This window comes from Serinus canaria, chromosome 2, assembly GCF_022539315.1.
Source record: "Serinus canaria isolate serCan28SL12 chromosome 2, serCan2020, whole genome shotgun sequence".
Taxonomy (NCBI): Eukaryota; Metazoa; Chordata; class Aves; order Passeriformes; family Fringillidae; genus Serinus; species Serinus canaria.
Window position 1 is genome coordinate 120,314,107 of NC_066315.1, and position 16,505 is coordinate 120,330,611.

Below are 16,505 nucleotides of genomic sequence, written 5' to 3' on the forward strand. Positions count from 1 at the left end.
TCCAAGAGAATTTCCCATCAGCTCATATTTAAGGTGGGACAGCAGTGTGTAAGCTGAAACTGGGGCTAGAGGCTGCTAATGACCAGTTAGAAACAACAACAGTGCTGGTTTGTGGTCCAGGGTCTTTGTGAACACTTCACACTGTGCTAAATGTAGGGTGATGTGAAGGAGCCTCATTCTCAGTGAAAGAGGGGTGATTTATCTCTCAGAAATGACAGGTGACTTTGTCACTGTGCTTTATGTAGGATTTCACCTTGATAAAACCGTGACTCTTATGAGTTCTGGAATAATTTAAAATTTTGATTTTTGAATATCAGGGAGTAACTAAACAAAGAAACACACTTAGATGTGTGGCATAAGAAGTATGTGCTGGTATTTTTCAAGTATAATGCCAGAAATGGGGATATCTAGAGAATCAACACTGTTCCTATAATTAACTTATTGTACAGATGATACTCAAAGACATTCTTAAGGATGTAACATTGTCAGAAAATATGAAACATGAATTTGAAAACTAAAACCAGCTGCTACAAGCTTTGCTGCAAATACTCATTTAAAGTTCTTAATCCAAATGAAAGCTGATGTTTCATTCAGGTATGAGAAATGGCTTTGATTTAGACACATAGAAGGAAGAACTGAAAATCTTCCCCTCTGTATCTGTGCTCTTAATGCATTATCATTGGAAACCTGGAAAAAGCACAGCACAATTTTATACAGCACTTTCAGATAATCTAACAAAAGTGCTCGATAAATGTTAATAGATTCATTTTTTTGCATTCCAAAACCATGTTTTATCATTCTCTTTTCATGAGAGTGAGAGTTCTTTTCTCTTTATATTCCTTAACAAATATATTTTAGAACTTTTATGGAGGATCTAAGGCAGACTTACTTTCAAAGCATTACAAAATCATTTGTCAGAATGACTAAAAAGCACTTGCAGTTTCTTACTGAAATAAAATCATTCCCCTATGCAACTCTAGAATTCTGAAGTCTCTCAACATTCAGAAGCATCTGGGATAAGGAGAAGTACATTAATTAGGAAATGGGAGAATGGATTTAAACTAAAAGAGATTAGGTTTAGATTAAGTGTTACAAAGAAATTCTTTACTGTGACGGTGGTGAGGCACTGGCACAAATTGCCCAGAGGAGCTGTGGATGCCTCATCCCTGAAAATGTTCAAGACCAGGCTGGATGGGGCTCTGAACAACCTGGTCTAGTAGAAGGTGGCCCTGCCCATGGCAGAAGAGTTGTGAAGCTGGGTATCTTTTAAGGTCCCTTCCAAGCCAAATTATTCTATAATTCCATGAATCTGGCTTCTCCTCAGTAACTGTGCTCTCTTAACTTAGTCACTGCTTAATTCCAACACACTTGAGCTCAGTTCAGGGGCACTGCAGAACAGGCTACTGTTTATCTGAAGCTGAAAGGTGATGCTGAAAATGAAAAGTCTTCAGCAAAGTTAAGTCATTCTGTTCTGTTTCTCCCCCAGACTACTAGGCCAGTAGGCCACTCTTTTTTGCTTAAATCAGTTTAGCATTTTTTACTCTCAGCACTTTGAAGAAGGAAATTTAGTCTATAAGGGCAAATTTACAAACACATATAGAAGACTAGAATCTTTGAAAAACACCCACATACATCTACATACATCTTAAGATACTGTTACAGTAAAAATGAATTCCTAAAATCTATCTTCCTTCCATACTGGAATGCTGGCAATGAGAATAATGCAATCAGGATGCTACAAATGAAGCAGAGCGACCTAGAGTAGAGTTCCCAGATACCACTGCAGTATCAGTGAACAAACAGTAGCTAATGCACAGTATCTCATCATTTTTACACCTTTTGTGATAACAGGCTGTGGGTTCATGGTCCTTATCCTGATTATTCTACAAGGTCATAAAACTGCTGTTCAGATAGCTTACTTGTGAAGATGAAGCCTCCCTCAGCTCCAAAATATTAATTGGAATGAAGGAAAAATAAGGACTATTTCTAGTGACTTATTTTTACCAGAGCTAAAAAACAATTCCAATTCAGCCTAAAATTTATACATGCTCACTCAACATTTACAAGCCTGTCAGCTTTGTGTTACCCTACATAGGAGTAATATCTGTGAGATTTGAAAGGTTAAAGGGCTGATATCAGCTGTAATACAGATTTGCAGATTACAAAACCTCTGTGAACATCTACTCTGATCCGCACAAAACAGAATAAAAGCTTCCAGCAGAACTAGAGAATATTATCTTGGCAAAATGCTCATTATCAAACTACTCAGTGATGGCTCCAAAACCCTGGCATCTGAAAACTGACGGCACATTTAATCAAGATCCTTAAAATCAACTTAAAACAAGACTTTTATCTGAATCTTTCTAGCTGTTGGATCCTCTGACACATTTGCTTTTTAGCCTGGGAAACTGTTTTATAAAACACACTTACAGAAAGTGATTTAGTACACTGGGGTTTTTGAAACTTGAATCTTTCATTGTAAGGTATGTTTTAATCATTCTTGCAGCTCTTTGTGTGACTTCCCCTCAAGGGTTTTTTTTTTTCATTTGAAATCCCTGATTTACAGACACTATTCTATCCCAGAAGTGGCTGCACCTGTGCCAAAAGCAGATAGAACAGACTCCTATGTACTCTTGCTTAATCTTTTCTGTTGATAAATCTGAGGATTACATTAGCATCTCTGAACAACAGCAGCAGACTGGGAGCTCATGTTCAGCTGCCTCTCTTGCTCCTGATCCACCAACCTTTTCCAGTTCTGATCCTGAAGTGTCAGGCTTTATAAATTGCCTCCCTACACACTGTAAGATTTTGCTGTGCTGCCATGGATAATTATACTTTCAGCCTTCTCAGCAGTTGATTTGCATGAGTTTGTATTTGCCTTCATTACAGACCACTCTCCTGGTCTCTGTGTCTTCTATAAACTTCATGGACAATATTCTCATGCCCTCTTGTATGTCATTAACAAGAATGTGATTAGAGTAAAAGAATTAATGTAAGAATGACCTCACCAGAATAATATCAAATAACTGATGGTTTTCTAATTACTTTTTGAGAAACATCAGTCAGTTTTAAAAAATTCTTTTAATGTGACATTTAGCCTCTGCATTACTCTGGTTTCCTTGTCAGAATACATGACCATGGAAAAGCAAATCAAGTGACCTTCTTGATTGAGACGATGATTCTTCTGCCACACCTGAAGATGTCAAACTTGTTTGACAAGATCACTTACAATTCATGTTGGTGGGAAATTACTCCCCCTCATTACATCTAGATTTATTATTAATGAAGTCTGATGTCAATTATTCAAGTGTTTTGCATGCAACTGGTACTAGGCTCTCTCTTTAAATGGGTCATTCTGTTTGTCCCATCAATAATGACACACTGTTTGGTAGAGTACCACCAAAATGACTCAAAGAAACAATGCTTATAAAAGAGAAACATTATGAATATTATCTAAAACCATTCACTAAAGGCTAACTTTAGTATGCAAAACTAATGCTTTCCTGAGTTTTTCTTGGTCCAAAAATCACAGAAACATCATCAGAGAGTCTGAATTTCACGTCTGAATACGTGAAATTCTAACATGAAATAGAAACGCTACTAGTCATGGCTCTTTTTCTGCATAGCTATTGACAATTTTATTATTTTTAAAAACATGAAATAGAAATGCTATTTCTTCTAACATGAAATAGAAATGCTACTAGTCATGGCTCTTTTTCTGCATAGCTATTGACAATTTTATTATTTTTAAATAATAATGAAATTAAAAGGGTCTAAAAGGGTAGTTTTAAAACTCCTTTGCTCATTCCAGGCTGGAATATTTCTTCCTCACTCCAGGTGAAGTGGGTTTTAACTAGCAGACTGTATCCAGATGAAGATTTGACAGTGCTTGGATTGCAAAGCTCAGCACTTGGAAGCACAAGGGCAGTGAAAGCGAAAATGTTTCTTGTACTTACCGAGCTGTTTCCTACTTCTTTCTCCATTGCTGAACGTGACTCATTATTAGCTGGGTTCTTTGGTGCAGCAAATTCTGGTTTCTTAATTTTTATGTCAGGCTTGTTTTCTTTGGCATCTGGCTTACCCCCAGATCTAGCAGGACTTGGCTTCTGAGAGGGTGGTATCCGTGCAAGTGTTGATGGTGAAGGGTTGGCATATTCATCTTCTTCCCTGAGCTCCTGTGGAAGCGCTGTTGGATTCATTTTTACATAATAGCCATGGTAGTGACCATGCAGCTCTCCATTCTCTGTGCTGCTGGCGTTGTGCTGGGCTGAGAACTTTGGCTGGTGTTTCCCAGCTGCTTCCTCCTTCACTGGTGCTTTTGAATATAAAGGCTTGTTAGTTGTGGGTGTTATATTCTCAGTTGCTAAAAGCTTTTTTTCTTGACTGAGTCTTGCCCCAGAAGTGGAGCTTTGCCTTTTCAGTTGTTTTGAAGGAGAAGTCTCAGAAGAGAGAGGAGGACTATTTCTTGGGCTTGCTTCTGGGGTTCGAGGGGGTGTAGTACCTTTTCGATAAAAGTGCGGTGACTCTTTTGGGGAGGGTGGTTTCTCCTGACCTTTTTCTTCAGATTTTTCTTTTGCATCCATTCCTTCTTGAAATTTTTGTTTGATATAATCAGGGCCTGAAAAATAGTGCAACAGAAATATTAAGATCAAAATAAAGTTCCCAGTGAAACTATTGCACTGGGATGTCAGACTGCACTGCCTTGCTAAAATGCAGGCAGGGGCATGTGTTACCAACAGCTCATTGACATTCACAGTGATTTACTCCAAATTGTTTAGGAACAGGAGTTACTGCAGTTTCTTGGTAACTGTTGGAACTACTTACTAACTTGGCTCAGTTACTCTACATCTTCAGCTTTTCAAAGGGCCAGTAAACTGCTCCTGAGTGAAGTCTGAGTGACTGAAGATTGTCTAACCTAACATCATGTACCATTCCTTTTCTGAGAGGCAAGTTTTGAGGTATGTTTTGCTTGATTACCCTCACTGATTTAACTTCTCATGATCAGAGTACCTGTTTGATATGTAGACAGCCAACCAGGAGAATGAAATGTCTCTTCTGTTCTTATAAGCTACAGGAAAAAGGCCTCCAATTGCTTTTTTCCCCCTTTGGGTGAATGTCAGCTTGTCTTACATACACATTTAAGTGCCTTAAACTCTCACGTGCTGGCTCTGTCTTCCAGAACCAATCACTCCCATACGAAGACCCAGGTTAACCACACCAATACAATTCCTGCTTAGAAGGCAGGAATGCAAATTCTTTTACATTCACAGGAAAATACTCACAGAGCAGCAAGTGTGAAGAATACCCTCTTCCCAAATTCTAGCTAAACACCCACATGCATGTTCACTACTAGGACTCATCAAAGTGCATGTCTGTGCAGCTGTTAACATAAACAGAAACTGGCTGACATGCTCTGCTCCAAGTTTTGGTTCTCAGAGTTAATTGTTTAATGGTAAGACTGCAGCAAACACTGCTGAAGAAACAAAATTGCTGTAAATCTGTATGCACTGTAGGCAATATTTTCTGCTTTACTTCCTAGAGGTCACATTTAAGATTTCAGATTTCGGTTTCCCTTCAAAGTCAGAAGTTGGGGAGCTCTGTGATCCAAGAACTGCTGACAATTCGTGTATTTTCAAAAATGGCTTCTGAAAAATACATTGCAACTTGTTTGTCCACTTCTATTTTCTCCAGCACCACAACTTTCCTTTGATTTCTTTACCCTTCTCTAAGTGAGCCTTATCTGTGCTTTAAGTCACAGAGAAATTCTGTGCCCAGAGAAGAATGTCTACACACATTTTTCTGCTTTTGAGTTCAGAGGAGGCTCTAACTGGGCTAGGCAGATACAGTGTTTTTACAGATGCCAGAAGCATATGCATATCTAGGCAGTGTGAAGATGAGAGGAAGGAAGAGCAGCATGAAGCTTTTGGAAGTTACTGAGTCATCTGGTAAGTAAGCATTGCTGAGAAGAAGAATTACTCGGCATGCAAGGTCTTTTGAGCAGGAAACATTTTTGGCATATCTGAAAACCAGGGGTGGAAACAGGGAGCTGTTAAGAAAGAAGGCTAGACACAGACAAGCCAGGATTTGTTCTCAAATGACATTTGAGGAGGAAGTTTTGAGGAGTTAAGCCTGCACAGAGGGAGAGAACTAGAGGCTCAATTCACAGCTTTTTATAATCTTCCTGGTAAAAGGGAAAGGCAGCACAACACAAATTAAGAGTTTCCATATATAAAGTTACAGGTATGATCGCCATCCAAAAAATTCTCCATCCTGTCGGGGATTTCCTTCCATCTTTGCTGAGATACACGAGGTAATGCTGAGGGGTTTAACCTGCATAAACTTTATTTTTCATATCTTTTCACATTAGATATAATTAGGGGTGTAAAGAGAAAAGGATACCTAAAAGAGCTCTGACTAATCTTTAAGCCCCAGCCACGGAGCTGTCAAATTGCAATGATTATTCATTATGGACAGACCCATATTCACATTAGCTGGCTCTTTATGACTGCTGTGGCTAAAGCATCTAATTGGATCAGTCTTACATTGCTGCCTAAATTCTGAAAATTCACATACTATGACAGCTCTGCACTGCCTCATTTATGTAAAGATTTGACTTTTACTAATATCTGACAGCACTTGACAAACTGAAGACTCTTTCATAAGGAAAACATCAGAAAATGACATCAGAAATTACTTCAGAAATGTCATCCTTCTCCACCCTTTCTTGCAATCAACTAAAAGCCTCCCAAAGTTGGCCAGAGAAAATCCCTTTCATCAAGAGACCTCCAAGCTGTTGGAATTTTTGAAAATAGATGGGAACCCATGGTCTCAGCTGCCCATGTCTCACCAAGAGACCAGTGGAGTGAAGAGTAAAAAACTTAAAAGCTAAACAAAAATGTAATCTGGAGCTCCCCAAAGAAGTTAAGATTCAACAGGCTAACAATGCCACACTTTCACTGGGTATTTGGAAATATTTGATGCTATGTGACAGTGAGAATGCTGCATCCAAGTAACATCTGAGGGTGTCTGACCAGACGTTCAGCCATCGCCTTAACACAGCACAGCAGCCCTCCCTCTCAGCCCCAGAACATCACATATGGATATTAGAGATACATCCCTTGCCTCCAATCTTGTCAGGCAAGTCTTTCCAGCACTGAAATTCTTGGCCCTTTGCTGAAGTCCACTTTGGAGATTGTCCAAATCCTTTTTAAACATCTGGTCGCTGTATCCAATACAATTGGATTGTGCACTTGTCCAAACCACTGACTCCAAGCAGCAAGAACTCAGCTCCCACTCCTTCCAAGGACTAAGAGCAGTCAGGATTTACCTTGTCCCCTTTGTTAAAGACATGACTCTACAGACATGGGTAAGGGAGTCCTTCATCATAATAGCAATCTACAGCACAAGTTTAAAGAAACAAGGACCAAGGGAATTTGTAAAGAGAGTCACTAACATCCTTTCCTGTAACTTTTCTTAGGTGGCTGATCTTAAGGAGGAAGAGAATAGAATTTGAGGGTAAAGTGGGATTATCTGATCAGGAAATAAATGCAGCACTCTGGTTCTTCAGTTTGCAGTTCAAGCAAGCAGTAGATCTAAAAATGATACATCTGAATGCCTAAGGAGAACCTGGTCTGGAGAGCAGAACCAAGAAACGCTATCTAACCAAGTAAAGGTAAGATGAACCTGCCTGTCTTCTTAGGGGAACATGCTGGCTGTGCTACTACTGGATCAAAACTGATGCACCTTTACTTGATCAAGGTCAGCCAACAGGGTGGTTTTGGCTCACACACCTGTTGTGATGCCAGCAACTGGACTGAAGTGTGAGTTAGACAGTATTTGGGGATAATAGCCTCTGAAAGCCAAAGGACTGTGTGGATGTATGCACAGAGTCTCACACAGCCTGATGGTCAGCTTGAACAGCATCTCAGTGATGGCTCTGGGGGGAGGGAAGCTTTGCTTTGGTTGAAGATGCACTCATGGTTGCTCTAAATCTAGAATTTCTTGGGAATTTCTTATGTAATATCTCCTTCCTCCTGGAAGGGCACCAGTAAGTGATGTGACAGCATGGCCAGCCCTGTAAATGAGAAGAGAAGGATGCCCTGGTTCTGCCACAGCATTTTTAAGGAGGTGACAGCCACATGCTTTCCCCCATGGCCTAGTGAGGCACAAGTATTGGCAGCATAGGGCTGGGGCAGGATTGTGGCTCAAGGAGCATCTGAAAATGTCATCTTGCAGGACACTGTAAATGCAGTCACTGGCTCCCAAGAAGGCTAAGAAGAGGCCTCGTGCCTCATCAGATCAGAATGAAATCTGAAGCTTGAGAGGGATGGCAGAATACATCTAGGATAGTGAGGGAAAGGGCAGACATGTAATTGCATCAGTGATTTTATAAAAATCTTACCATTCTTACAATTCAGGAAAAATAAGAATTTCATATTACAATTTTTTTTGTCTACTGAAAGCAAAAAAAGACTGTAATGCCACTAATGCAGGCTCCAGAACATAATCTTTTAAGAATATAATATTTAAAGTACTATTGATGCTCAGTGATGTGATTCAATTTCAAGGTACGTTAGAAGTACTTATTAAATAAACATATGCTTATTTCTGCTCTTTAAACTGAAGTACATGTTATGTGATGTAACCTATCTTTAGTGCTACATAGAATGTTAACAAATAGACAGGGCTATAAAGAGTAATCTAAATAAGAAACAATACTATAACTTTATCATTACGAGAAAATTCCTGTTGTGCCTACAGATGAATTCCAAATATGAAGCACATACCTCACTTCCTAATTTTGAACTGTTAGTGGAAAGATGCTCCATTTTCACTGTAATGTTTAACAACTGTCTGTGGGATAATGGTGACACAATCAAAGTTACTTGCTCAGCCAGGACTCTGCAGCCTATATGCAAACCTTCCAAGATTAGAGGCCTCTTTTTACTGAACTACTCAGCACTTGCACAAAAAAAGGAGAGAATTCCTGATCTGAAAAGTTCACAGTCCAGAAGTACAAAACTGAAGCTTATACCAATAGCCCATTTTAGTGATGGGGAAGCTAACCCAAAAGGGAATAATGACCCAAAGCACATGTTTAATCTGAATAACCTTTCTGAATTTAGTGATCAGCTGTGAATAAAGTACCAACATGCTCAAAGCTCTGCTAAATCTCTGACAAACCTAAAGGTGTTGAAAAAGCCTTTGTCAAAACCAGGAATGGAGTGTAAGTCTCCTGAGTAATGAAAACTCCACACAGCACTTTGGCCACAAGTTTGTTGCCTACTATAAATGTCTTCCTGCTTAAAAAGCTGAGAGCTGATCTATCAAATCTAAATTCAAAGAGAGAAGGAAATAATAAATGATGAATAAGTTTCTTAGTGCAGATTATACCCTAATACAAATCCAGAGCATGAGATGGATGAAGCAAAAGCTTAAGACTTTTGTATTTAAAGGAACTGCACTAAAAAAGGAAAGTGCATACATTAGTGTTGGTACTGCAGGTTGATATATACTGTTCTGAAATAAGCCAGTGAAAACAATTTGGTTTATCTTCTGATGTTTTTGATGGTTTTCTAATGTGTCACTGTCAGCAACAATAGGTGTGCTCTCACAATAAGATTTCTTTGCTATTCTCATGAACTTAATAAAACGTTGAAAAGCCAAGTGATCAGTCAGAGGATCAGTTAATATAGGATCTTTCTTCCTTATGTTAGGATTTCTCAGAAAAGGACATCCAGTATAAAATAATTTCTCAGGATGGTAACTGTAGGTGAAGAAATATAAATAATCAATTGTCAATCTCTTAAAAGAAATTATTCAGTGAGTCATAATGGAATTGCAAATAACTATATTCAGTAAATTTTAGAAAGATAGGGTTTATTATTATTTCTTCATTGGGGAGATATGAAAGGAGGGAGAAGAACTATAATTAATATCATTAGTACTTCCTCTGTTTTGTTCTTAATTTTCTGGCTGTTATACTGGTAATAGGGAACAAAAAAAACCTTTTTAAGTGCTAGGCTGCTGGCTTGAATTCAGCCCAACTGAATGGAGGGCTGGGCAATGCCATGAGCAAAATGTGATGAAGAACTCACTGGAGCAGAGATATGGTTATGGTTTTAGTAATGTCTGGTAGACTGAACTGGGACTGAATAGGTCTGGAAATTAAAAATTATTGCCAGAGAAATTAAGGGCTATAAGGCAAGATGCTTAAAGAGCAATAGGGCTCTGAGAGAACACTTGTGCTTGACTTAGGTATTAGAATAGAACAGGACATTTCAGTCCAAAGGGACTTAGAACAATCAAATTGTCCAAGTCACTGCCTAATTCAGAGCTGAGCAAAAGCTAAAGCCTGTTACTAAGGGCATTGTCCAAATACCTCTAGAGCACTGACAATCCTGAGGCATCAATCACCTCTCCAGAAAAGCCTGTTCCAGTGTTTGATCACCCTCCTGGTAGAGAAAGATTTCCCAGCACTATTTGAAGAGGTTCTCACTCCAGGTGTGTGCAGTACCCTTCTGATGGATGCAGTCATCCAGCAGCAGGGCATGGAATAGTGCAGCTCCATCATGGCTGGGTCAATGTGCAGCAACATAAGAACTGCCTTACTCCAAGAGATGTATAGATAAGTTATTTCAGAATTCCTTAATTCAAAACATATAGGCAGGCCTGGTTGCTCTGTTTCAGCTGCATCTGCAGTTGGTTATACCACCTGGAATAATAGTTTTCTTTAACTGTACTTGAGAATGCTTTAGAGAATAAAACACCACATTAGCTAAGGCTTAAAAATAAAGCATGCCACAAAAGAAAAAAAAAAAATTGAAATGGAAGGGATTGTTGACACTGTCTTGTGAAATGAAGAAGAAACTGAAGTCTGGATGGCTGATTTAACTTTTAGCCTCTGATGGCAACTGCATTTTGGTGAAGTATGACCAGCATTTTAAATGCTATTAAGCAGCTTCCCTAGCTAAGGGCAAATTAAAAATCGTTCCTGGATCAATTTTAAAATTCTATTTGGCTGCCTTAAAATCCCTTCCCCCCCCCCCCTTAATATACCAGCATGGAAGTATCACGGTGGCCTAGGAAAGCAAACAACAATGCAAACAAGAGGGAGAGGACTCCATTTTTTTTTCACAATCCAAAAAATACTCCAAAATATAATGTTTATTATTTAGAATCTTTCTTAATTCACTCTTAATTGCAAATTCTCATTTCCTACTCCTCCCTCTTGAAGATATCTTCCCTTTGCTGACGTTTTCTCCAGCTTACACTTTCAGGGCTTCTCAATCTGTTGTTAGCATTGCTGCTTCCTTAAGCAGTATTCCTGGTGGTCTTCCTTCTCATTCTGGACTGGAGGCAAGACTGAAGCTAGCTGGTGCCAACAGCTACTCACTAAATCCATGAGCCTCATGGAGACTGATGCCCACATATGCTTAGTTTATGGAACTGTTCTGATTTGATCTGGCAGCCCGCTGTCTTTGAAACCATGTACTACCAACAGGACCAAAACATATGACAAAGAGATAGAACAGAAGGTGATATTTTACTACTGCCACAACCTGACAAAGCCACATCATCATTCAACAATGCAAAAGTCAGAATACACATATCTTCCCAAGGAGTCCTAGGCCACCTAGGACTAATTTTAAAAGGTAGCATCATGGTACAAGCAGGCTTCAAAGCAAATGGAAATGCAACCTTCCCTTCTTGCTAAGTAAAGATAAGGACCTACAGAAAGTATTCACTGGTAGAAATTGCTTTTTAAGTATCTTGTTCAGAAGAACCCAAAACACAAAATTCTTGCACATCAAGGTTGCTACTTTAGACCTGCTCAGGGAATGGTTTTGTGCAGTACTCTGAACAACTTCTGCATAGTTTTGCTAGAATATGTATCCACCATATTTAAAATATCTGCCAATGCTTTATTTTCCTGACTGTGACATCAATGAAAATGACACAGCCTTCTCATAACCCCCATCAAATGCTTCCTGACATGGACTAGACTGAGATCAAAAGCCTTGACTTACTTATTTCCTAGCCCCACGTACAGAGACACACACACACCGACTTTGGCCAAACCCAAGTTTTTATGCCTCTGTGTTCACTCTGCTGTGATATTTACACAGCATAATACAATTCTTAGTGTGACCTGATTACTTCACTGCTAATGTCTCTGCCTTTTGCACAGGTATTTGTTGAAAAGCATACAACACCATGTTATCTCACAATGCTTTTGGAAAGTATCAAAACGTCTACTCAAGCACACTCGAGCTGCCAGCAACAGCAATGGCAAAAGAAAAGGAAATGGACTTCAGCCAAACAATTCACATCATAGGTAACATCACACACTTGTGAGTCTAGCAGTAGGATAATGAAACAGATATTAATGCAATTTCTACCAGTACAAAAACCAGACTGCCTCTTCTCTCCATGTCAGTTCCTCCAAATCTGAAATTAATTTAAGTTACCCTACCATTAACACACCTGCATACAGAACCTAAACGGTGTTTTTGTAATTTGGACTTCTGTATTATCCATTAACTAAAGAATCATTAAGGATAAAAGAATCCCTAAAAATAAGATTTTCTTCCTCTAAAGGTTTATAAATGCATCATTAAAGTGCAGACACACACACACTAATGAATTTCAAAAACTGCCTGGAGTCAGCACCAAGAATAATGAATTTATTTTTTGTACCCAATCTCTGCTCCATTCCTGTAACTGCTTTAGCAGGTGACTGAAGTAGCTGTGGTATTTCCAAAATAGGGCAACATTTCCTAACTGTACCTGCATAGCAGTGTTTAAGCCTTTATACTTGTGGATTCAATACCACCAGAAAAATGTAACAAATTTACCTTACCTGGTAGAGGGCACTATGAGTGCTGCACAACTATCTCTAACACCTCACTGGCACATCACCTTATGGACACAGAAACTGCCTGTGACCAGCAATCTCAATTATGGCTTGCTTTACTTACCCTGCCTTTCTGTTGATGAATACTGACAGAACTTCAAAAAATATCTGTCAAGATTACATGGTGATGCATATGACTCCTGTATCTAGGACAGACTTCATTTTTCCAGGGTAGATAATATGTAGACTTTGTATTTAATGTGAATGATCCCAGCCAAATAACACATGCACTATAATCTACTTGAATGCTTCTAAGCCTGCAGGCTGCTTAACAGGAGATAACTGAAAAGGTAAGTTTTTAGCTTTTTCACAAAAAACCTAGAGACTACTTTACTTCATCTGAACTTCACTGGGGCAGCTGTTAACTGCAAACGTAGGTTTTTTTAAGCTCTTAAAGGATGGGCAGAAGTGAAAGGCTGTAATCCTATTCTCATTGCAACTGCATATTCTCTGAGAAGATGAATTTTAAATATAGAGAGAGACTGTTAATGTGGCATAATAACTGTCTTTACTCAGTAGAATTCGCACTTCTTTACATTTCTCCCAGCGTGTCCAGATCTTCCTGACATGATGATCCCCGAAGTTCTACACAGAATTTCAGACTCCGTGTCTGTCACTGGGATCATGCAGAGAAGGGACCATTCTCCATGACGTGCTTCTGCATATACACCCTGCAAGGGTATTAGCTACTTACTTCTCTTATCACATTTCAAGTGCATGGCTATCATCCTGCTCCATGGGAGTTTGGCAACTGACCTTAACAGGAGCAGGTTCATGTCTGCTGTCCAACTGGCCAAGTCTGTCAGCCCGTTTTAAGAACTGTTTTTCAGTAAATTCAATAAACAAGTGAATTTTTTGCCAAAACCCTTCTAACCTGTGCCTCTTTTAAAATCCTTATTTCATAAAGAGACAGTGCCTGTTTTTCTGAGAACACCCTTCTGTTCTTCCACTACAAAAAAAAAGCAGAGCCTAGGATATGCACTCATCTACACTTGGGTTGTAGATGTCAGCATTTCTTGTGCCTGTGGAACATCTTCCAAAAAGGCTCAAAACTGGGAAGTAAATATATGTATGTCAGGAAATACAGTAAATAAAGCAAATACATGTATGTCAGCAAACAACCAACATTACTTTTGACTGTATAGGCATAGATATAGATAGGTAAAATAACATGGAAAAAAGAGACAGTTACAGACTCCACTGGTTCTACAGATCTAGAGGTGCATTACTACCTTTAATTAAAACTCCAGATATTTTTAAGGGATTAATGATTATATGATATGATGCCAGACCTAATTTTTTTAGAAGTCACCTTTGTCACCTTGTGTTTAGAGAAAATACACTGGAAATTATGAACAGGAGTAAAATAAAGAGACTTGAAATTGACTGCTTTTGAAATATATGGCTTTATGAATTTTCTTGGAGGGTTGAGGGTTAATCCAGTATTTTTCAAAACCAGTACTCATTAAGCTGTACCATACTTCCAGCAAAATTAATTTCTTAATATCTAGCATTGAAATTAATTATAAAGTGTAAGAGCCTGGAGTGACTGCTGCACTGCAAATGCCAGAACTGGAGAAATACAACAGTCAATTGAATTCTGCTAAAACTAGGGTATGTGAGCTGCTTAGTCTTGCATCCAAATCTGGCTTCTTTCCAGTATGTTCTTATTCTTTTTTATTTTAAGAGAAACCCCACTCACCATGCCACTTACCATTCTGACCTCTCACAGTGTCATTTCTTCCCCTCTCATTAGTGCTCTAAGTTTTCATTTCTAAAGTCTAAGTATGCAATATCCATTTACTGCTCCTCTCCTCCAAATCTATCCCATGCTCTTCAGTTTGGCAACTGCCTCTGACAAAATACTTTCTGCTCTTCATCTGATACTTTTTGAGGAACCTCTGTGATTTTCTTAGCCACACTTCAGTATTGGTACTCCACTCTTACCCTCCTTTGACAAAGGTGACCATTCTCCTCTTCTGGAACAAGTCTCACCTGTTAACATCTGTGATTTATCCTTTTAATTCACCCATATTTTTCTTTCATTTTTAAACCATACTTTCAAGGAAAATAACCTCCATTTATTCTGTTCTTGGACTCTCTACCTTTCTTTTACAATTTTCATGTTTAATTTCACCATACAAAAAATACCAATTCCATGCTGGCTGTGTTTCAGTTCCAGGTTTTACTCCTGCTCAGGCAATAATCTGAACTAACAGGCAGCAATCTTCTTCTACTCCAAATTCCCAACATGGTCTTCCAGGCTGAGATTCTGATGAATCACACTGAACATTACTCTAGATTATTCAGGTCTGTAATATTTTTTGGGCATCTCCCTAGATTCTCTCTAATTTTAAGTAAGTCTTAAATTTTGCACACTTTCTTGGAATAAAAGGGCATTTATATTAGCCATTATTTCTGTGGCTTTGAAAAACAAAGAATGCAGCTGCAAAGATTATCTTTCTCTAGTGGTCCACATTACATGTTAAAACTGTAACAGAGAAACATAACCTTTTAAACATAATTTAAATCTCCACTAGTATAATAAAATCCTTTCAAAACAGATCACCATACTCGACTGAAAATTAGCACTGTAAGGAAAGTTCTCAGTTCTTTGCTAGCTGAATTTCAACATGGAACAAATATTTATGATGCAGTTATAAATAGGATTTATAATGGAAATTTTGACACTGTGATAATACTCCCATGTGATAGACCCTACTTCATCTTGTCCTTGGCTGGACACCATGACAGACCAATATAGAAATTCACTGGAGCAGGCCAACAGTGTCCTGGAAGGAATGGTTCTTTTTCAGAGCAAATGAACAATTTTTATCAGCAGAAAGGAAGCACTGACCTCTTTCTCTCAGACTACACCTGTAATTAACACTCCCATAGTGCCAGATTAGATAGATACACCTAGGCTAGAATTTGAAAAGTTACTTTGAGATAGCAACACAGCACTGAAGTTAGTCCAGGCTTCAACCAGTTTCATAGTCAGATCCTGCAGCCTTTACTAAGCAACCATGAATTTCATCTGGATGCAAATTAACTAGCTCACTACTTATGCAAGTCTGTGAAAATTATAGTGATTGTAACAGCTTTATCTCTCTACAGGAAACTGGTTCTCTGTTATTAGTTTTAAAAGTTAATTTGCTCAAAACTAATAAGGCATATTTTTTCCTAAGCAAATCATTTGATTATATGACTCAAAAGTATCTTGGACAGACTGAGAAAAAGCATCCTGGAGAATTAAGGCTATGCCTCTGCAAACTCTCTTTGCTTTGCCTTCTCCCAAGCAGGCTCTCCCTCCCAGATGCATTGCAGAATGCTGAGGAGTAGGATGAGCCAGCAGGGGTGTCAGGCAGTGCAGCAGGATGGATGCAGACTCCCAGCAAGCTGGATGGCCCTCACCCTGGGCAAGAGGAAAAATGTGGAAGGAAGGGTGGGGGAATCTGTACCCAAGGCTTGGTGAGACAGGTGAGAAATGGGGAACTCATGTTGTGAAGACTGGTATGACATGACTTATAAAAAGAAAGGGGAGAACAAGAATAAAGCTTGAAATTGGCACTTTTTCTCTTAATGCACC

General features: G+C 38.8%; 2 protein-coding genes across 6 annotated transcripts in view; both read right to left on the bottom strand.

The window, feature by feature from the left end:
* RPL7 (ribosomal protein L7) overlaps nt 1–16,505 on the bottom strand; it is an 886,137-nt gene that overhangs the window by 408,250 nt on the left and 461,382 nt on the right. The gene's annotated exons all lie outside the window — the stretch shown is intronic.
* JPH1 (junctophilin 1) overlaps nt 1–16,505 on the bottom strand; it is an 82,613-nt gene that overhangs the window by 6,184 nt on the left and 59,924 nt on the right. For all 5 annotated transcript variants that reach the window (XM_050970282.1, XM_050970281.1, XM_050970280.1 and 2 more), the window contains exon 4: nt 3,957–4,618. In XM_050970282.1, the coding sequence (XP_050826239.1) occupies nt 3,957–4,618 (662 nt within the window). The remainder of the gene's footprint in view (nt 1–3,956; nt 4,619–16,505) is intronic.